Source organism: Somniosus microcephalus, chromosome 10 (genome assembly GCF_052327205.1).
Source record: "Somniosus microcephalus isolate GS21.2 chromosome 10, FLI_Smic_1.0, whole genome shotgun sequence".
Taxonomy (NCBI): domain Eukaryota; kingdom Metazoa; phylum Chordata; class Chondrichthyes; order Squaliformes; family Somniosidae; genus Somniosus; species Somniosus microcephalus.
This window is the reverse complement of record NC_140996.1, coordinates 122,413,846-122,435,923: the sequence shown is the minus strand read 5'-3', so window position 1 is coordinate 122,435,923 and position 22,078 is coordinate 122,413,846. Positions and strand designations below refer to the sequence as shown.

Genomic DNA, 22,078 nt, shown 5'->3' with positions numbered 1-22,078 from the left:
AAGCTAGTATATCCTTCCTAAGGTGTGGTGCCCAGAACTGCTCTGGTTTGGTCTAACCAGGGTTTTGTATAGCTGTAGCATAACTTCTACCCCCTTGTATTCTAGTCCTCTAGATATAAGGGCCAACATTCCGTTAGCCTTTTTGATTATTTTCTGTACCTGTCCATGACATTTTAATGATCTATGTACAAGGACCCCCAAATCTCTTTGGACCTCCACTATTTACAGCTTTTTACCATTTAGAAAGTACTCTGTTCTATCCTTTTTAGGTCCAAAGTGGATGATATCACATTTGTCTACATTGAAATCCATTTGCCACAGCTTTGCCCATTCAGCTATCTATCAATATCGCTTTGTAAATTTATGCTTCCATATACACTGCTTACAGTGCCACCTATCTTTGTATCATCGGCAAACTTGGATATGTGGCTCTCTATCCCATCATCTAAGTTTTTAATAAATACGGTGAATGTTGAGGCCCCAATACCGATCCTTGCGGGACACCACTAGGCACGTCGTGCCAATTAGTGTACCTGCCCATTATCCCTACTCCCTGTCTCCTGCCGCTCAGCTAATTTCTTAACCAGGTCAATAATTTGCCTTCAACTCCATGAACTTCAACTTTAGCTAACAGTCTCTTATGGGAGATTTTATCAAATGCCTTCTGGAAGTTCATATAAATACCATCCAGAGACATTCCCCTGTCTTTAGTTACCTCTTCAAAAAATTCAATCAGGTTCGTCAGGCATGACCTGCCCTTTACAAATCAATGCTGTCTCTCTCTGATCAGCTGAAAATTTTCAAGGTGTTCAGTCATTCCATCCTTAATTATAGACTCTAGTAATTTCCTGACCACAGATGCTAGACTTACTAGTCTATAATTCCCTGCTTTTCCTCTCTCATCTTTCTTAAGTACTGGAGTGACATGCACAATTTTCCAATCTAAAGGAACGGTGCCCGAATTGAGAGAACTTTGGAAGATTATAGTTAGGGCATCTGCAATGTAAAGGAATGTCTGGAGCACGCAGTTGACCCTTATATTAAATATCTGATGCTCTACTGACTGAGCTATCCAGGCTCACTATATGGGAGTGTGTCAATATTTACAGAGATCCTTCACACAGGAAATTTCGGCAGTATGAATTTATTTCCTTTCAGTTGAAGGCTTTTGTAGTGTCTGTGTGTAGATAAAGAAACTGAAGACAGGAGTTGGTTCATAGGTATTTACTAAGCAAGTCTGGGGTGGGGGGGGGGGTTCTAAAGGATATACACAATACACAGGCTTATATAGCCCAAGTGGCAATTACCGGCATTACGCACACCTGGGGCTCTTAAAGGCACATACACCATAATTCCTCCCCTTCTAGCTAACTAGTACATCATATTTTAAGTAATTATTAATTACATGTTATATGCAAAATAATATACATTGCTGTATTAATTAATTATAAGTTAGTCTCTCAGGAGGCTTCCTGACTCGGTCCGGATAACGCCTCGGGGGTGTAGTAGTTTCTGGTGGTGTAGTAGGTTCTTCTGGCAAGGCTGATTTGGCTTGAAGGCCAGTGTCGGGTTCATCGGGCTCCAGTATCACCGGATCGGAGGTAGATATGGGTATCTCTACTTCATCGTTAGATGTATAGAGTGGTGGTGTAGGTTGTCCCTTTTCGGATGACTTGATGATTTGGTCAGCATGGCGCCTTATTATGCTGTCTCCGATGTCCACGGTATACATCAGTGGTCCTAATCGTGTGCAGATAGTTCCAGGCTGCCATTTCTCGGTACGGTAGTCCCGGGCCAAAACCGGTTGGCCTATCTGGAAGGCCCTAGTTGGCCTTTCGTTCATGCCCTGAAACTGCCGGTTCTCCACGTCCCTTCGGATGTTGGGCTTGACCAAATCCAGCCGGCATCTTAGGTTTCTAGTGTAGAACATCATGGCGGGAGTTTGGTTAGTAACCATATGCGTTGCATTCCTATATGCAAATAAGAAGTTATCCACCTTGTGCTGAAGTTTTATGTCTTCATTACCCATGGCCTTGATGGCCTTCTTGAAGGTCTGGACAAACCTTTCAGCCAATCCATTGGTGGCGGGATGGTATGGGGCGGACGTGTAGTGCTTTACCCCATTGTTCTTTAAGAACTTTCTGAATTCTTCGGACACAAATTGCGGTCCATTATCAGAACATATCTGCTCCGGCAGCCCATTCCTGGCAAATATGGTCCTTAATACTGTGATGGTTTTTTCCGTGGTGGTGGAGGACATCTTTATTACCTCCGGCCACTTGGAGTGTGCATCAACCGCGATTAAGAACATTGAGTCCATAAATGGACCAGCAAAGTCGATGTGCACCCTTTGCCAGGGAGATGAGGGCCACTCCCATGGATGTAGAGGGGCCTGTGGCGGAGCATTTTGGACCTTCTGGCATCCTAGGCAGCTCTTGGTCATGTCTTCGATGTCTCCATCGATACCTGGCCACCATACAAACGCCCTAGCTAGGTTCTTCATTTTCACTCCACCCAGATGCCCCTCGTGAAGCTCCTTTAGCACTTTATCCTGGAGTTTGGGTGGAATCACCACTCTGGATCCACACATCAAGGTTCCTCGGCACACTGACAGCTGTTCTCTTCTTTGCGAGAATGCTGGCAACAGTGGTTCGCCATGTGCTGGCCATCCCTTCACTGTTAAATCGTAGACCCGTGAGAGAGTAGGGTCATTTCTTGTCTCCCTTTCAATGGCAGAATTTGTCACCGGTAGACATTCCACTATGGTAGAGTGGAATATCTCTACTGGGTCTACTGTAGGTGCCTCTTCTATCGTTGGCAATGGTAGGCGTGATAAACCGTCAGCATTCCCATGCTGTTTTGACCCTTTGTATTCAATGTTGTATTGGTGTGCCCCTAGAAAAAGGGACCACCTCTGTAGTCTTTGTGCCGTCATAATGGGGACACCGTTTTTAGGGTTGAATATGGAGATGAGGGGTTGATGGTCAGTCAGCAAGGTAAATTTTTGTCCGTGTAGGTAATGGTTGAATTTCTTCACTCCCCATACCAGGCTGAGTGCTTCCCTGTCTATCTGGGCATAGTTACGCTCAGCTGAGTTCAATGAGCGTGACGCAAAAGCTATCGGCCGTTCCGAGCCATCAGGGAATCTATGGGACAATACCGCTCCTATGCCGTAAGGGGATGCATCGCACGCCAGTCTGATTGGTAGTGATGGGTTGTAATGAGCCAAAATTTTCTCGGATGTGATTAAGTCTTTTCATTTATGGAAGGCACGTTTACAGTCTTCGTTCCATTTCCAAATCACTCCTGTCTGTAGAAGATCATTAAGAGGGTGTAGAATAGTTGATAAGTTCGGTAAAAATTTATGATAGTAATTTATTAATCCCAGGAATGACCTTAATTGTGAAACATTTTCAGGTGCTGGGGCTTTTATAACTGCTTCAATTTTTTCAGGTGACTTATGCAACCCTTCCTTATTAATTATGTGGCCACAATATGATATCTGATTTTGGAAAAATTCGCACTTGGGGCGATTTGCTCGTAGGCCTCGTTCTTTCAGCCTAGTGAGCACCTGCTCCAAATTGGCAAGGTGCTCGTTGTCGTTTTCTCCTGTTATAAGGATGTCGTCTAGGTAGCATTGAGTCCCCGGAATCCCTTGCAGGACTTGCTCCATAGCTCTTTGCCAGATAGCTGGAGCTGATGCTATTCCAAAAACCAGTCGATTGTACTGGTACAGGCCTTTGTGTGTGTTTATTGTGAGATACTTTTTAGAGGTCTCCTCAACCTCCATCTGTAGATATGCCTGTGCCAAGTCAATTTTTGTGAAACGTTTCCCTCCGGATAGTGAGGCGAAAATATCGTCTATCCTCGGAAGAGGATACTGTACCGTGTGAAGGGCCGGGTTTACAGTCACCTTAAAGTCCCCACAGATGCGAATATTTTTCTGTTCCTCAGAGTTATTTTTCAATGTTTTTTTCATGACTGGAACGATGGGTGTTGCCCATTCGCGCCAATCTATTTTGGATAATACGCCTGCCTTTTCCAAATTCTTCAGCTCTGCCTCGACTGCCGGACGTATTGCGTATGGCACCGGTCTTGCCTTAAAAAGTTTTGGAATTGCTGTATCTTCCACTTTTATTGAAGCGGTGATGCCTTTCAAGGTTCCGAGTTTCTCTTGAAACACTTCTTTGGCGTTGGCCAAGATGTCTTTTAATCGTTCAGGTATGATGTCATCATTGTTTTTTTCCTTACTGGTCACCGTCAGTGCCTGAATGGAGTGCCAGTCTAAACGTATCTTCCTTATCCATTCACGCCCCAACAACGGTGGACCACCATCTTGTAGAATGTATAAATACAACTTTTGTATTTCTTTGCCGTTGTATACCACAGGCACCCTTATTTTTCCTTTGGGGTAGACTTTCTACCCCGTATATGTTTTTAAGATAATGGATGTGTCTTTTAGAGGTATATACGAAAATAGCCTCTCGTAATCTCGTCGATTTATTACGGTTAGAGCTGATCCTGTATCTAGCTCCATTTTAACTGGGGACTCTGCTATTGTGAGGGTAACCCAAATGGTTTGGTAATCCTCTTTGGCAAGTACATTATGTAATTTGAGACAGCTTAGTCTCTTGTTTCCGGAGTCGCTATCGCTATTCTGGTCTTCGGAGCTATTGTCCGTCATCATTTGTACCGTCCTGTACTTTTCTTTATTGATTTTTTGTTTTCTGTCAGTGGATTTATTTTGTCCAGATTGGCATACCCGTGCAATGTGTCCAATCTTACCACATTGCCTGCATGCTTTGCCCTTGAACCAGCAGTCCCTCTGGTTATGGGTGGATCTGCCGCAGCGATAACATCTTCCGAACTCCTGTGTCATTTTATGGGTGCCGAAGTCCTGTGTCTCTTGTTGTATCTCTGCAGCTCCTTTTGCTGCTGCTTCGTATGATACAGCCATACTGAAAGCTTTGTCCAATGTTAAATCTTTTTCAGAAAGCAGTCTTTTTTGTGTTCCTTCACTTAAGAGACCGCAAACAAATTTGTCTCGAAGATAATCCGATAGTCCTGCTCCGAATTGGCAGTACTTTGATAGCTTTCTTAATTCGGTTAGGTAATCAGCGTTACTTTCATTCTTGTGTTGATTTCTCTTGAAGAACTTGAATCGTTCCGCTATCAGCAGCGGTGTTGGGTTTAAATGCTCCTGCAGGGTATCAACAATTTCTTTAAAAGTCTTGTCCTTTGGTTTGGCTGGAGTGATTAAATTTCGTAACAGCCCGTATGTCTTCGCGCCCATTAAGTTCAGAAGTACTGAAGCTTTTTTTTCATCTGTTATTCCATTTGCAGTGCAATAAACCTCTACTGTTTCCACGTATGTGGTCCAATCTTCTATTTCGCCATCAAAAGCCTCAATATTACCAGATTTAGGCATTTCAGAAAAGGTATGGCGCTTCCCGCGCTTTTTTTTCTTTCTTTTTTTTTCTCTCTCTGTAGCAACGATATGGCGCTTCCCGCGCTTTCCCGCCGCTGCTACCGATAACAACGCTGTTTTACTGTGGTTTCCGTTTATTCACTGTTGGAGACTCGTTCCCGATGGAGGTCTAAACGCTAACCTGCTTGCCGCGCCGGCCGTCTCTCGAGTGCACCCTCCCAGTCCGTTATTGCTTGCCTCCGATTTCGCTGCCTGTCTCAGCTGTAGAGCCCGCCGCTGGAGCTCCAGCCTGACGCCCAGGAAGGATTAGCGCAGTACCTGTCACCAGCTTGGCCAGCTGGTGAAACCACAGTTTCTCTTACTTCCTTGAGTCTTCTGGACGCTGGAGGAATCGATGTCCTTGAGGTGCTGCCGAATTGCAGGTAAGTCCGTTTCCACTTCGTCGCCACTGTAGTGTCCGTGTGTAGATAAAGACACTGAAGACAGGAGTTGGTTCATAGGTATTTACTAAGCAAGTCTGGGGGGGGGTTTCTAAAGGATATACACAATACACAGGCTTATATAGCCCAAGTGGCAATTACCGGCATTACGCACACCTGGGGCTCTTAAAGGCACATACACCATAATTGCTCTTAAAGGCACATACACCACAGCTTTGCTACAACTTTATGCAAATGTTGTAAGAATAAATGGCATTCCTTTATTCAATCACTTGTGCTTAAAAACTGAAACAAGAAGAATTATTTTACTCATTTTTTTTCTGGTGTTGTCAAGCTAGGGTAGATAGTACACTCAAAGAATCACGAGTAAAGATAAAAATGCTTCTTATTTTGTTGAAAAAATTATCTTAAAATATAATGTACCTTCTATTTAAAAATGAATTGTTTAACAAAGAGTGTTGTTGGGTATTGGAATATACAATTCACTGTATCACTCTATGCCACCCATTTAATCTCCCGATAAAAGGTTCTGCAAATTCTCTTTCTTCTCCCCCACAAATTGATCAAAACCCTAGAATATCTGTATAACTTTGCGTACTAAACAATTTATCCTTGGTGGTTTGCCTTCCTTAGTATGATATTTCTATTATCCCATCAGCGCTGGACTTTTTCTGTTCCGTAGGTCAGGGGTTCTCAACCTTTTTGCTTCCGAGGCCCCCCTTCTGTGTTATAAACATTTTGTGGGTCCCCTGTAACACAACGCAAGTATTTTTTTCTGTATAAAATTAGTTATTAGTTATTCATAGCTCTATTACATCTTACATAAATAAGAATTTAATAAGCCCTAAATTTACATAAGCAAAATACTGTGGATGCTAGAAATCTGAAATACAAACAGAAAACGCTGGAAATACTCAGCAGGTCAGGTAACATCTGTGGAGAGAGAAACAGAGTTAATGTTTCAGGTCTGACGAAAGGCCAGCGGCCTGAAATGATAACTCTGTTTCTCTCTCCACAAATGCTGCCTGACCTGCTGCATGAGTATTGCCAACATTTTCTATTTTTATCCTAAATTTACATTATGTGCTCATTTGTTGCCAACAGTCTGTTCCACCCCATTAACCATTTACTTAACAGGAACTGAACCAGGAGCAACAAGCGCAATACTCACTACAGGCTCGTTTTATGCACACTTGGTCAGACTAGGCTAAATTTCCAGGTCCACATCCTCTATTTTGGAAACAGAACTTCTCTCTTATTTCGATACTAAACCCCAACACGGAGAGCCAGAGACTTGAATTAACAGCACCAGTAATGGCGGTGGCGGATGGCACATGAGAGAAATGAAGAAATAAGCAGGGCCCTGAGCGACTTTACCCACCTGACCTCATCGCCATAAATTCTTTAGTGACAAAGGCAGCTCCCCTCTTTCCTCCTCCCTGACCTTTTCACAAATAGCCGGCGGTATCTCAAAGGATACGAGTGCCCAGAATCGGCCTATACGTCTATCAGAGAAGCACATGGCCATGACTATAAAGCTCCGAGTCTGAGATATGAGGAACATCAGTAGTCTCCCCTGTATATTGATGGAACAAACCAACTCGTGGACCCCCTAAAATCTCCTCGTGGATCGCTGGTTGAGAATACCCCTGCCATGGGTCATTCATCTGACTTTATATATGCTTACCTACTACTCGGGAAGGGGGTAGTTTTGAGGGCAAATCCTCATTGAAAGTCATGCTTTGTAATTTTATATTTATATCCTGTAGTTTATTAGTTCCGATACTTCCTGTATGGAGGACCTCTGTAAGTATTGACACACTCCCATGGTTCCCTTATCCTAAAACATCCAAAAGACTGCGCCAGTGCTTCAAACATATTCAATTAGCATTGGCAATAGAAACATGTGGGCGGGGGGGGGTAATCTTAACTTAACCCACCCCGTGGGAACTGATGGGATGGGATTGGCCGCCCGTTCTACACCCGCTCGATTTTACTGTCCACTGGCTTCAATTGAGAGTAAATTCGGGCGGGTGTAAAACGAATGGCTGGACCAATCCTGTCAGTTTCCCACTAGACGGGTTCGATTACAATTACTGCATTGTGTCATTATCAGAATTATAGGTTCACTAATGACCATGCAATCCCCAGTATGAAAACCGCAGGGTGAAATTGGGCCTCGTTCTGCCTGTTTTTCGGGCAGGAAACAGGGGCACAGAGGTTCAGTTTAGAGGGCCCATCTCCTGCGCCCGAACAGCCTTGGAAACACATCTATCACCATATTGGTTTAGGTGCTGGAGAGGCGTCCCTGGTGGCTGCCTAAAACAGGCGTTATGTTAATTTAGCAACCATTCCTAAAATTAATTTGCCCTGAAGCATCATCAAAAAGGTAAGTTAAAAAAAAAACTTGCCTTAATGTGGAGCCAGAAGAGCAAGAATGTTCTTTAGTTCCTCTCCTCTCCTCTCCCCTCAGGGGCTGGGTATTCTGCGGCGAGTGTCTCACCTCCTGACTCCCCAAAGCCTTTCCACCATCTACAAGGCACAAGTCAGGAGTGTGATGGAATATTCTCTACCTGCCTGGATGAGTGCAGCTCCAACAACACTCAAGAAGCTCAAAACCATCCAGGACAAAGCAGCCCGCTTGATTGGCTCCCCATCCACCACATTAAAGATTCACTCCCCCACCACCGGTGTACTGTGGCTACAGTGTGTACAATTTACAAGATGCACTGCAGCAACTCGCCAAGGCTTCTTCGACAGCACCTCCCGAACCCACAACCTCTTCCACCTAGAAGGACAAGGGCAGCAGGCGCATGGGAACACCATCACCTGCAAGTTCCCCTCCAAGTCACACACCATCCTGACTTGGAAATAAATCGCCGTTCCTTCATCGTCGCTGGGTCAAAATCCTGGAACTCCCTCCGCAACAGCACTTTGGGAGTACCTTCACCACACAGACTGCAATGGTTCAAGAAGGTGGCTCACCACCACCTTCTCAAGGGTAATTAGGGATGGGCAATAAATGCTGCTCTTGCCAGCGACGCCCACATCCCATGAACGAATTAAAAAAAAAGTTACTTAGCACTGCTGTGGGCTGCTGCCGGCCCGCACTTGGGCCCCTACTGTTCTACTCGCCCCTTGGGACTTGCATTATGTTGTATCCGTGTGTTAATAGAGACACGGAAGGCAGGAGTTGGTTTCACAGGTGTTTACTGAACAAAGTCTGGAAGTGAACTAACAGATACAAGACAATATACAGGCTTATATAGCCCGAGTGGCCATTACCGGCATTACAGTACACAGGGGGCTCTTAAAGGCACATACACCACAATGCCTCCCCTTTTAGACAACCAGTACATAATATTTTAAGTAATCATTAATTAACATGTTACAAGAACAATAATCTACACATTTGCTGCAGTTAATCAATTATAAGTCAGTCTCTCTGGAGGCTTCCTGACTCGGTCCGGATAATGCCTCGGTGGTGTAGTAGTTTCTGGTGGTGTAGTAGGTTCTTTTGGCAAGGCTGATTCGGCTTGAATGCCAGTGTCGGGTTCATCTGGTTCCAGTATCACCGGATCGGTGGTAGATACTATGGGTATCTCTACTTCATCATTAGGCGTATAGAGTTGTGGTGTAGGTTGTCCCTTTTCAGATGACTCTATGATCTGGTCAGCATGGCGCCTTATTATGCTTTCTCCAATGTCCACGGTATACATCAGCGGTCCTAGTCGTGTGCAAATAGTTCCAGGCTGCCATTTCTCGGTACGGTAGTCCCGGGCCAAAACTTGTTGACCTATCTGGAAGGTTCTAGTTGGCCTTTCATTCATGCCTTGAAATTGCCGGTTCTCCACGTCCCTTCTGATGTTTGGCTTGATCAAATCCAGCCAGCATCTTAAGCTTCTATTGAAGAACATCATGGCGGGAGTTTGGTTTGTAACCACATGTGTTGCATTCCTGTATGCAAACAAGAAGTTATCTACCTTATGCTGAAGTTTTATGTCTTCATTACCCATGGCCTTTATGGTCTTCTTGAAGGTCTGGACAAACCTTTCAGCCAATCCATTGGTGGCGGGATGGTATGGGGCGGACGTGTAGTGCTTAACCCCATTGTTTTTTTAAGAACTTCCTGAATTCTTCGGACACAAATTGCGGTCCATTATCAGAACAGATCTGTTCAGGCAGCCCATTCCTGGCAAATATGGTCCTTAATACTGTGATGGTTTTTTCCGTGGTGGTGGAGGACATCTTTATTACCTCCGGCCACTTGAAGTGTGCATCAACCGCGATTAAGAACATTGAGTCCATAAATGGACCAGCAAAGTCGATGTGTACCCTTTGCCATGGAGATGAGGGCCACTCCCATGGATGTAGAGGGGCTTGTGGTGGGGCGTTTTGGACCTTCTGGCATCCTAGGCAGCTCTTGGTCATTTCTTCGATGTCTCCATCGATACCTGGCCACCACACAAACGCTCTGGCGAGGTTCTTCATTTTCACTCCACCCAGATGCCCCTCGTGAAGCTCCTTTAGCACTTTATCCTGGAGTTTGGGTGGAATCACCACTCTTGATCCACACATCAAGGTTCCTCGGCACACTGACAGCTGTTCTCTTCTTTGCGAGAATGCTGGCAACAGTGTTCGCCATGTGCTGGCCATCCCTTCACCGTTAAATCGTAGACTCGTGAGAGAGTCGGGCCATTTCTCGTTTCCTTTTCAATGGCAGAATTTGTTACTGGTAGACATTCCACTATGGTTGAGTGGAACATCTCCACTGGGTCTACTGTAGGTGCCTCTTCTACCATTGGCAACGGTAGGCGCGATAAACCGTCAGCATTCCCATGCTTTGTATTCTATGTCATATTGGTGTGCCCCTAGAAAAAGGGACCACCTCTGTAGCCTTTGCGCTGTCATAATGGGAACACCCTTTTTAGGGTTGAATATGGAGACGAGGGGTTGATGGTCAGTCAACAAGGTAAATTTTTGTCCGTGTAGGTAATGGTTGAATTTCTTCACTCCCCATACCAGGCTGAGTGCTTCCCTGTCGATCTGGGCATAGTTACGCTCAGCTGAGTTCAATGAGCGTGACGCAAAAGCTATCGGCCGCTCCGAGCCATCAGGGAATCTATGCGATAATACCGCTCCTACGTCGTAAGGGGATGCATCGCACGCCAGTCTGATTGGCAGTGATGGGTTGTAATGAGCCAAAACTTCCTTGGACGTGATCAAGCCTTTGCATTTATAGAAGGCACGTTTACAGTCTTCGCTCCATTTCCAAATTACTCCCGTTTGTAGCAGTTCGTTAAGAGGGTGCAGAAGAGTTGACAAGTCCGGAATCCCTTGGAGGACTTGCTCCATAGCTCTTTGCCAGATAGCTGGAGCTGATGCTACTCCGAAAACCAGTCGATTGTACTGGTACAGGCCTTTGTGTGTATTTATCGTGAGATACTTTTTAGAGGCCTCTTCAACCTCCATCTGTAGATATGCCTGTGCCAAGTCAATTTTGGTGAAACGTTTCCCTCCGGATAGTGAGGCAAAAATATCTTCTATCCTCGGAAGAGGATACTGTACCGTGTAAAGGACCGGGTTTACAGTCACCTTGAAGTCCCCACAGATGCGAATTTTTCTCTGTTCTTCAGATTTATCATTATTCAACGTTTTCTTCATGACCGGGATGATGGGTGTTGCCCACTCGCTCCAATCTATCTTGGATAATACGCCTGCCTTTTCCAAATTCTCCAGCTCTGCCTCGGCTGCTGGACGAATTGCGTATGGCACCGGCCTTGCCTTAAAAAACTTGGGAATTGCCGCATCTTCCACTTTTATTGAGGCGGTGATGCCTTTCAAGGTTCCTAGTTTCTATTGAAACACTTCCTTGGCGTTGGCCAAGATGTCTTTTAATCGTTCAGGTATGACGTCATCGTCATTTTTTTTCTTACTGGTCACCGTCAGTGCCTGAATGGAGTGCCAGTCTAAACGTATCTTCCTGATCCATTCACGTCCCAACAGCGGTGGACCACCATTTTGCAGAACGTATAAATACAACTTCTGTATTTCCTTGCCGTTGTATACAACAGGCACCCTTATTTTCCCTTTGGGGTATACTTTCTGCCCCGTATATGTTTTCAAGATAATGGATGTGTCTTTCAAAGGTATATGCGGAAATAGCCGCTCGTAATCCCGTCGACTTATGACGGTCAGAGCTGACCCTGTATCTAGCTCCATTTTAACTGGGGACCCCGCTATCGTGAGGGTAACCCAAATGGTCTGGTAATCTTCTTTGGCAATTACATTATGTAATTTGAGACAGCTTAGTCTCTTGTTTCCGGAGTCGCTATCGCTCTTCTGGTCTTCGGAGCTACTGTCCGTCATCATTTGTACCTTTCTGTACTTTTCCTTATTGATTTTTTTCCTGTCCGTGGATTTTTTGTGTCCAGATCGGCATACACATGCAATGTGTCCAATCTTTCCACATTGCCTGCATGCTTTGTCCTTGAACCAGCAGTCCCTCTGGTCATGGGTGGATCTGCCGCAGCGATAACATCTCTCGAAACCCTGTGTCATTTCATGGGTGCCGAAGTCCTGTGTCTTTTGCTGTATCTCTGCAGCTCCTCTTGCGGCTGCTTCGTAGGATACAGCCACACTGAAAGCCTTGTCCAGTGTCAAATCTTGCTCAGAAAGTAGCCTTTTCTGTGTTTCTTCACTTAGGAGACCGCAGACGAATTTGTCTCGAAGAGAATCTGCCAGTCCTGCCCCGAATTGGCAGTGCTTTGATAGCTTCCTTAATTCGGTGAGGTAATCAGCGTTACTTTCATTCTTGTGCTGATTCCTCTTGAAGAATTTGAATCGTTCCGCTATCAGCAGCAGTGTTGGGTTTAAGTGCTCCTGTAGGGTATCAACAATCTCCTTAAAATTCTTGTCCTTTGGTTTGGCTGGAGTGATTAAGTTTCGTAACAGCCCGTATGTCCTTGCGCCCATTAGATTTAGAAGTACTGATGCCTTTTTATCATTTTCTATTCCATTTGCTGTGCAGTATACCTCCACTCTTTCCACATATGTGGTCCAATCCTCTATATCGTTATCGAAAGCATTAATATTGCCAGCCTTAGGCATCCTGAAAAGAAATGGCGCCTCCCGCGCTTTCCTTTCTTCCCTGCAGAAAAAAATGGCGCTTCCCGCGCTTTCCCGCCGCTGCTGCTGCTGACAACGCTGTTTTCCGCGGTTTTTATTTACAGGTGGAGACTCGTTCCCGCCGGACTCTCTGGGACTTTTCCCTCCCTCTGCTTGGTCCGAGCGCCGACCTGCTTTGCAGCGCCGGCCGTCTCCTGAGTGCTCCCCCCCTCTGTCTCTGTTTGCCTCTGCCTTCGCTGCTCGGCCCCGCTGCAGAGCCAGCCGATGGAGCCCCAGCCCGCCGCCCAGGAAGGATTATTGCAGTACCTGCCACCAGCTCGGCTGGCTGGTGAAACCACAGTTTTTTTTTTTTCTTTCTTGCTTTTCTTCGACTTTCATCTGAGGAATCGATCTCCTTGAGGTGCTGCCGAATTGCAGGTAAGTCCGTTTCCAATTCGTCGCCACTGTTGTATCCGTGTGTTAATAGAGACACGGAAGGCAGGAGTTGGTTTCACAGGTGTTTACTGAACAAAGTCTGGAGGTGAACTAACAGATACAAGACATTATACAGGCTTATATAGCCCGAGTGGCCATTACCGGCATTACAGTACACAGGGGGCTCTTAAAGGCACATACACCACACATTAGGGTTGCTATCGGCAAGGCAGACAGGCCAAAATTGGATGGCACCAGATCTGCCTCTGGAGGGCCGCATGCCCAGATTATTAAGATGAGGCCCATGGCCCAATATTGGGTGGTCTTAGGACCGCCCTCTTCTGGCATGTGCAGCGTGCCTGCCACCCGGTTCGTGCCAGAAAATGGCTGTGGACCAATTTAACCAACAATTCTAGTTCTAGTCCACAATCCCAAATTGAATAACTTGCCTGCAGCTACAGCATTTATATATATATCAGCATTTTGGATCAAGTCCTCGCTCAATCTTTTCCCTTGTGAAAGTATATTCAGTTGTGTGAATCTCTTCATAACTTACAGCCCTAGTCTCAGATTTATCCTCTTCAATATGTTACTGACCTCGCTATTTACGGGGAGGCGGGGAAGGAGTGCGGGAGAGTGTCAGCGGTGGGGAAACCCGGAAATACGGAGAAACGGGAGGTCATACCAAATACTTTTACTTAGTTTCCCACATGGCAGCAAGCCAGATGGAAAGGCTGGCTGGCTGCCAGATGGGAAAGCCTGATGCTCAAGGCCACAGCCGACGACTGGAGAGGAGGGAGGGAGAAATTTTGGGGGGGTGAGGGGAGATGTTTGGACAGATCGCTGCAGGGGGTGGCAGGGGGAGATGGCGAGGAGGGTCTGCCGGTCACGGGGGGTGGGGGTGAGACATTGGATTGCCGGGTGGGAGGCAAGTTCACTTGGTGGGCCTGGGGGGAAGCACTCCTGCTCCTCTTGGCCCACAAGCAGTGCTGGAAAAGCACTTACCTGCTGCAGCCAGTGGTTCTCGCCGCCCATCAGCTGCTGGGTTTTCCGAGCCCTGGGAAGCCAGGCCCGCAGCCATTAAATCTACATGGTTGCTAAAATCTGAGGCACACAGCCTCATTTAAATATTACATTTAAATATTTCCCAAACCCTGGGAAACCCATGCAGCAGCACTGTGGCAGCCCAATTTAAATGTGTGAATGAGGGGCCCCGCCTCTCCATGGCGGGACAGTCGGACGCCACAATATCTGCTGCTGTAAGACAGGCGGTGGGCGTGGACGCGTCGTGTTGGGGATACATTCCCTGTATTTAACTATTTACCACCCCGCCTCCCGATTCTCTCCCAGGAAGTTTAATATTGAGGCCAAGGTCAGGTGAAAGGCCTATTTGTACATCTCGACAAGAACTTACATCATTACAAAAATACTGTTTATATTCTTGTAAGAAGTAAAATGTACTCTCCAGACTCTTGCCACTTAATGTAATGTGTACTTTCAATTCCTTACAGTGATTCCGAGATTTTCTTTAAGAAAAGTACTGATAGAATAGGAGGAGAATACTGGAAGGTTCGATACGTTGAATATATTGATGAAACCTTTAGCACTAGAAAAAATCGGTTACAAGTGGAGGAACATCTAGGAATACTTGGTATTATATATGATTTGCTTTTGAAAGCTTTGTTTACGTTATTTGAAAACAAACAAAATGACACTCTTTGTATTAATGATTTTATAAGGCCCAGTCATCAAAGCTGAAGTTGGAGACACCATTTTTGTTACATTTATGAATAATGCAAACCGCGCCTACAGTATTCAGCCTCATGGAGTGTATTTTACCAAGGAGTCCGATGGAACAAACTATGTTGATGGTAAGTTAATGCATCACTTTCTGTTTGCGAGTTCCTGTTTTTATAAATCGCACTTTATTTAATAATACTGCACACTAGAATAAAGTTTACAGAATTAGTCATTGGAATAATTGGGATCTATCCGCTTTCTTCTCCTTACATCCCTGTGTTGAAATCGAGATTGCACATTTGCCTGCTTAAATTGACTGGCGCCGATTTACGTCATCTTAGTGTCCCAATTTGGGGCGTTCATGGGATGATAGAGGTCGGGAAATCCAACAGAAATCAGTTCCACTAGATTCCTGCTAGTTTTAGGCTCCATTTTAACCCACAGGCAGGCCTGGGACAGGCATCTAAAGCTCACACTCAAAGCTGGCAGGAGCTTCACTAACCTAAGTTAAAAGGGACAGGGAAGGGTGCCGTGCCATTTTCTGCCCCAAGGGAGTGTTGGATGCTGAATTTGCAGCACATCCATTAAAATCTGACAGGATGGAGGCCTCAGGTGAACCTGCAGGTGGGAAGGCCTTTAAGAGGCCCACAGACTTTAAGGGTAAGTGTATTAGGTCTTTTAAAGGCATTTAGGTTTTTATGAGCCTTTGTGCAAGTTTTTATTTATTTAGCCCTGTAAAACGGATGCTGTGTCATTGAATTTCTAGGCCAAAGTCTCATTCGCTTGTGTAAGCACAGAGAATAGGTTATAATGGTGAAGAGGAATCGCAGCAGTGTACAGCACATTTTTTTTAAAGTCTGTCTCTTATGAGCATGTACTAGCAGTCATATAGATCATTACCAATGACTTTATAAGAAAGTCGCTGATTCAGGCTGTAACAAAACATTTAAAAATAGTTCTGTGAAAGGCCATATTTCTTTTTGATACCCTTTCAATTGGAATTTTAAGGTTTTGAGAAAAATGGTTCCCAAGTAGAGCCTGGTACATCCTTCATGTACAAATGGACTGTGCCAGAACATGTTGGACCTACAATGAGTGATCCACCCTGCCTGACTTGGATGTACTACTCAGCCACCAGTCCAGTTGAGGACACCAATTCTGGCCTTGTTGGACCACTGATCGTTTGCAGACAGAATACATTAAATCAAGATGGTTCACAGGTATAATGCATCAGAATTCTACTTTAACCCTTTTAAATAAACATATTTATTACTTTTCATTATGTTTATTGTTACAACTTTTTTTCTTTCACCTCTTAAGACACTGTAAACATTATAGCTTATATATTTTCCAATCACCAAGGTTTACATAGAAACATTTAATGTGCTTGTTCTACATTTCTTTCTGTGCTATTTTTAGGCAAATGTTAAACAGAATATTTTAAATGGGTTAATGTCTACATAGATATATTAGTGAAAACAGGACCCAAGATATAACAGTACTACGTATGATAGAAAATTTCAGTAACTGTAAGAGGTACACCATGAAGAATTAAGATGCACCAAAGGAACTAGGAAAGTATAGGACTGGAATAGACTATGTCGTCTATTTGGCTAGTCCCAAAAAACTAATACCCTCAATCATCTACTCCTTCCAATTTTCCCATTCCCATCTGCCTGCCTAGGCATTCTATTCTACACTTACACCACCCTCTGCTCAAGTCTCTGGATTGGGACTTGAACCCACAGCCTGCTGACACAGAGGCAAGAGTGCCACTACTGAGCCACAGCTGACAAATTACTGCAGTGTAATGCTCAGATTTGTACACAATAAACCAGGCTGTACCAGCATCTTCTACAGACTCGGCCCCGATATCTACTCGGGACAGGGAAGAGAGTGGGGGGTGGGTGGGCGTGGAGGGGGGGAGTATTTTTGGACGCGAGGAAGTACGGGTTTCCCGGACGTCCTGCAGAAATTAGCCGCAGGACGTCTTTTAAAGTTTTTCAGCAGGTTTCCCGCCCAGCAGTCCGGCAGATTGACAGATCGATTCCCTGATGGATTATCGAGAAAACAGAACTTCGTGTTAATCCTGCAAATCACATAATGAGGCAGGTAGGCCCAAGGGCCGGCAGTGCTTTGCGCCTGATTCAGCGTTTATGAGCATTGACTTTTTTGGAGGCTGCACTGTGAGCATGCGTGGGTCTAATTATGCACCAGATTTCATGCAAATTAAGTTAAGTTTGTCCTATGATGAATCCCCAATGTTTGCTGGCCTCTTTACTCTGAGCACCATTTATTCATAGAAACTGGATACTTCTTGGCTTTCATGTTGTTCGCTACCCAACTTGGAATCCTAAAGCTAGGATAGACCATTTTTTGCAAGTTAGATTTTGCTGCATTGTTTGACTTGTCATATTTGCTATATAGAATTTAATTTTTAAAATGTTATTAAAAATTGAACAGTATAAAATTGTTCAAACTCAATACAATTATATTTTGTTCTGGGTGAGCAATTTGTTTTAACCATTCTATGTTTTGTAACTGAACAGACTTAATACTTGCACTGCCTTTGCTTGCAAATCAGTCCACCTAGCCCCATGTTTTTTATCACCTTTATAGTAGCACGCTGCACTGTAATTAATTTGTGTTTCTCATTTGGAGCAATACCAAATATGTAATGTTGGTAGTTTACAGGTTTCCAGAAATTTCAGCTTGAAATTACATTTCCAAAAAATGAGATGTGTACCTTTTTTTTGTAGGAGGGCATTGACCAGGAGTTTTACCTGCTGTACACAGTTTTTGATGAGAATCTTAGCTGGTATCTCTCAAAGAATTTGGAGACATTTATTCAAAATACTTCTAACGTTGACCTGGAGGATGAAGAATTTCAAGAATCAAACAAAATGCATGGTGCGTGGCTGTCATGGGAATATTATTGTTGTATTTTAACACTATATTGGGGCATTGCCATGCCACATACAATAATGTATGATCGGTGAAAATCTGAACTTTAAGTAGTTCCATTTTGAAGATGTGTTTATAGAGATCATAGAAATTTACGGCACAGAAGGTGGCCATTCGGCCCATTCATTGAGGATTATCAGTGTTTCTTATGCTGGTGTATGATGGTGCAGTGCTAGCATTATTTGTGCAGCAGGGAGCCCCTAACTATGCTGCCAGAAAATGGTGGTAGTAAAGCTCTCTATATACATTCAAGCATGTGCACAAAGTGGAATTAATAAGCCTCCTGTACTGCTGGCAGATATTCTGCTGAGTGGAAAGAGCTGGTGATACAAGAGGAAACATCTTTTTTTAAAAGGTGGGGTTTCCTCCCAGTAGCCCAATGGGTGAATGTTCCATATGGTGTGCTACTGAGCCTTTTTGGTTGATTCCTTGACCTTGTTGAGTTAGCTGCTCTCAGCCAGAGCAGCAGTTGGAATGCTTCAGCTGACCTCAGTGTCCCTGGGTAAGTATAATGGCAGAATAAACTGACATGTGATGGCTATCCAGTGACCCCTGCTGGATAGTGCAGGTGAAGCCACCATATGGTGTGGCTGTGATCTCTGTTCCCCCACCCCACACCACAAAATGATATGCTGGTACTCCCGGTATAGGCTTACACATTGAAAAATGCTACTAGAGGGCTGCCATCACCCACAAAACCATAAATCACTGTCTGGAGTAGAGGAGTGAAGAGAAGTGGTGGAGAGGATACTGGCATGTGTATTGCTGTCGGTTCATCTGCACAGAGTGACGTGTGACCTATGTAATAATCTCTTGGTTTAAACTATCTGACCAATTTTTCAAAATTGCTGCTTTAGGTATCATCAGCCCTTTTGGTCTGGCCTTAAACACTCATTTACCACCTTGGTAATTCAAAGATATTTCACAATACTTTCAACAAACCTCAACTGTTTCCTGTCATCTAGTGCTACTTGTGTGATGGTCAATACTGAATTTGTAGCTGCTATAAAGAAAGTGTCTGTTCATTGAACTTAATAAGTGGTTTTATGTCATCACATTAGGTATCTTTTCAAAGCATCCATAAATTCTAATTGAGCTGCGTAGACTTCTTCTCTGAGAGATGTGATTATAAATATCAGTGAGGTAACCAGCTAACTCTAAGAACAAAATTGTTGTATTGGACCAAAGCATTGAACAGCCTGCAGAATAAGGGTGTGGAAAGTAATAGTTTTCATTTTCTAGCCCCTGCTTTAATACCCCATTTGACCATCAATGCCTTGCTAAAACTGACATTGTACTAGACTGAATCACTGTCACCATGTGCAGTTTGGGGCTGAAATTGGTCTTCAATTGGAAACTGGATGGGGTGTAAACATGGGCTGCCAATTCACTATCGCCTGTTTAGTGCTACCGTCGAAGACCAATTTCACCCCATGTGTGTCCATAATTAATGATTTTTGTAAGTTCTTTTCCATCCCCTCCCATTTCCCTTAAAATTTTGCAGGACCGTGCACTCTCCCTGATGGAGACATGTTTCCACGCCTACACCAATGTCACTTCATAGCCAACTGCTGTTAAGTATTCAAAAGTAGCTCAGGGCACAGAATGCATCTCTTAAAATTGCTACATAAATTACTGATGCACAGGAATGGATTTCCAGTTGGTAACTATAATGTATTTTAAGTAACTGCCAGTGGCATTAGTGCTGATTAACTTTTACAAATGCATCAGTGCCACCATCAGGAACCTAGTGGTACTGGATCTGTTTGTAGATTGTAAATTAATGGATCGATACTTTTTACCTACTGTGATCCATGGAGTAGATTTTCTGAGGCTCCGTTCTTTACGCTGAGTCTGACTCGATAGGAGAAGTTTAACTTTTTGACTAGAAAATTGGGTGTCCCCACTTCACACTGATTCGTGCTGCTGTCAAGTGAGATTCCACACTGGGAATGGAGTCTTGGTAAATTTACCCAATGTGTTCTCAAAAGCAAGTGTATTCCTATTTTGCCCCAATAAAGTTATTGAACTATTTTCCTTATGCTATTTTCTTGTTTGTTTCCTGAACTGCACATTAATATTTCCAGTGCAACCGGAGCCTGTTATATTGTTTGAGAACAATCAGGCTGCCAGCACCCCAGATGAGATAATGTACTCTGCAATGGTGCTCCTCTGTTTCATGCTTTGAAGTGTTTTAGAAACGGACCCAGGCACAGGCATGCCAGTCTTTAGATATATGCCACTCGATTTGCTGAAAAAGCAGCCTTGGAGCCAGTTTTCATCCAATCAGCGCCCATTTTATTTACATGGATTCAACTTGTAAAATGAATAGTGAGAGATAGAGAGAAAGATTAAACAATATCAGAAGGTAGTTATGGATGAGGAAGGCCATTCAGCCCACTTAAATTCCATCTATTCAGAAAGAGCCTAAAGTATCTCCATAGCAACATCCAATTGTTTCTGAAATGTTTCCCGATAGGTTTAAACTAGTAAAACTTAATTTTAGGACTATGTGTCAGCCATGGCTCTGTTGGTAGCACTCTCACTTCTGAGTCAGAACATTGTGGGTTCAAAAATCTAGGCTGACACTCCAGTGCAATACTGAGGGAGTGCTGCACTGTCAGAGGTGCCGTCTTTCAGATGAGATGTTAAACCAAGGCCCTGTCTGCCCTCTCAAGTGGACGTAAAAGATCCCATGGTACTATTTCGAAGAAGAGCAGGGGAGTTATCCCTAGTGTCCTGGCCAATATTTACCCCTCTATCAACATCACTAAAAGAACAGATTATCTGGCCATTATCACATTGCTGTTTGTGGGAGCTTGCTGCGTGCAAATTGGCTGCTGGGTTTCCTACACTACAACAGTGACTACACTTCAATAGTACTTGGCTGTAAAGCATTTGACACTGTTTTGAGGGCGTGAAAAACGCTATATAAATGCAAGTCTTTTTTCTTTTATGTCCCCTTGTTCTACTCTAAAGTAATATTCCAAATTTACCTTTTCAATTTTCTCAATAGTCTTAGGATCATCTCTCAGATGCCTCCTTTCCAGGCTGAAAAGCCAACATTTCTCCAGTCTTTCTGTTCATCACTCTGGGGATCAGCCTCGTGGCTCCTCTCTGCACTGCTTCCAATGCTCGAGTGTCTCTCTTGTGTCTCAGCAACTAGAATTGGATGTGATACTCAAGGTGTGGTCTGACCACAGCACCACAGAGTTTGATCAGGACTTCCTCAGACTTTTATTCTCCTGATTTGGCTATGTAGTTCAACATTCTATTGGCTTGCTGCTCTGCACTGGTTGGGCATATTTAGCATCAACTCGGCTCAGACTCCCACTTAAATCTTTAAAAAAATTGTGAAAATGGTTTATAGCCTAGGTTACATTATTAAAGATAAATGTTCAGGAAATTGAATATATTTCGCAGGTGATTTTTGGGAAGTACCATTTCTTTGTGGAATGCTTGTTTCGAGTGCGGAAGGAGTTCTCACTCCTTTCTTGAGAGGATCTAAAGGCAAGCCTTTCTGTGCCTCTCTCATGCCATGACCATGGATCATAAATACTTGTGGCAATGTACAGATCTCCTATTACTCTGGCCCATTATATTAATTCACCAACCACTACAATCCAATATCTATATGGTTTCTAATGGTAAATGTTTAAAGTAGTAAATATTATGAAACTTTTTACTGCATAATAATGTAATTCTAATATTCATTTTCTAGCCATTAATGGTTACATGTTTGGCAACCTGCCTGGACTGGCGATGTGCAAGAGTGACAATGTTTCATGGCATTTGATTGGACTTGGCACTGAAATCGACATGCATGGAATTTACTTTCAAGGCAACACAGTCCACCTGAGGGGGACCACCCGTGACGTATTAACTTTGTTTCCTCATACTTCCGCGACAGTCTTCATGCAGCCAGATGATGTTGGTAAGAGCCCTTCCCTCTCCCTCCTCCATT

At 44.1% G+C, this 22,078-nt stretch overlaps 1 protein-coding gene across 1 annotated transcript in view; it reads left to right on the top strand.

The window, feature by feature from the left end:
• LOC147111674 (ferroxidase HEPHL1-like) overlaps nt 1-22,078 on the top strand; it is a 135,221-nt gene that overhangs the window by 60,500 nt on the left and 52,643 nt on the right. Inside the window, exons 7-11 of the mRNA XM_085998780.1 lie at nt 14,922-15,061; nt 15,150-15,281; nt 16,159-16,370; nt 17,910-18,060; nt 21,836-22,048. Coding sequence (XP_085854906.1) covers nt 14,922-15,061; nt 15,150-15,281; nt 16,159-16,370; nt 17,910-18,060; nt 21,836-22,048 — 848 coding nt within the window. The remainder of the gene's footprint in view (nt 1-14,921; nt 15,062-15,149; nt 15,282-16,158; nt 16,371-17,909; nt 18,061-21,835; nt 22,049-22,078) is intronic.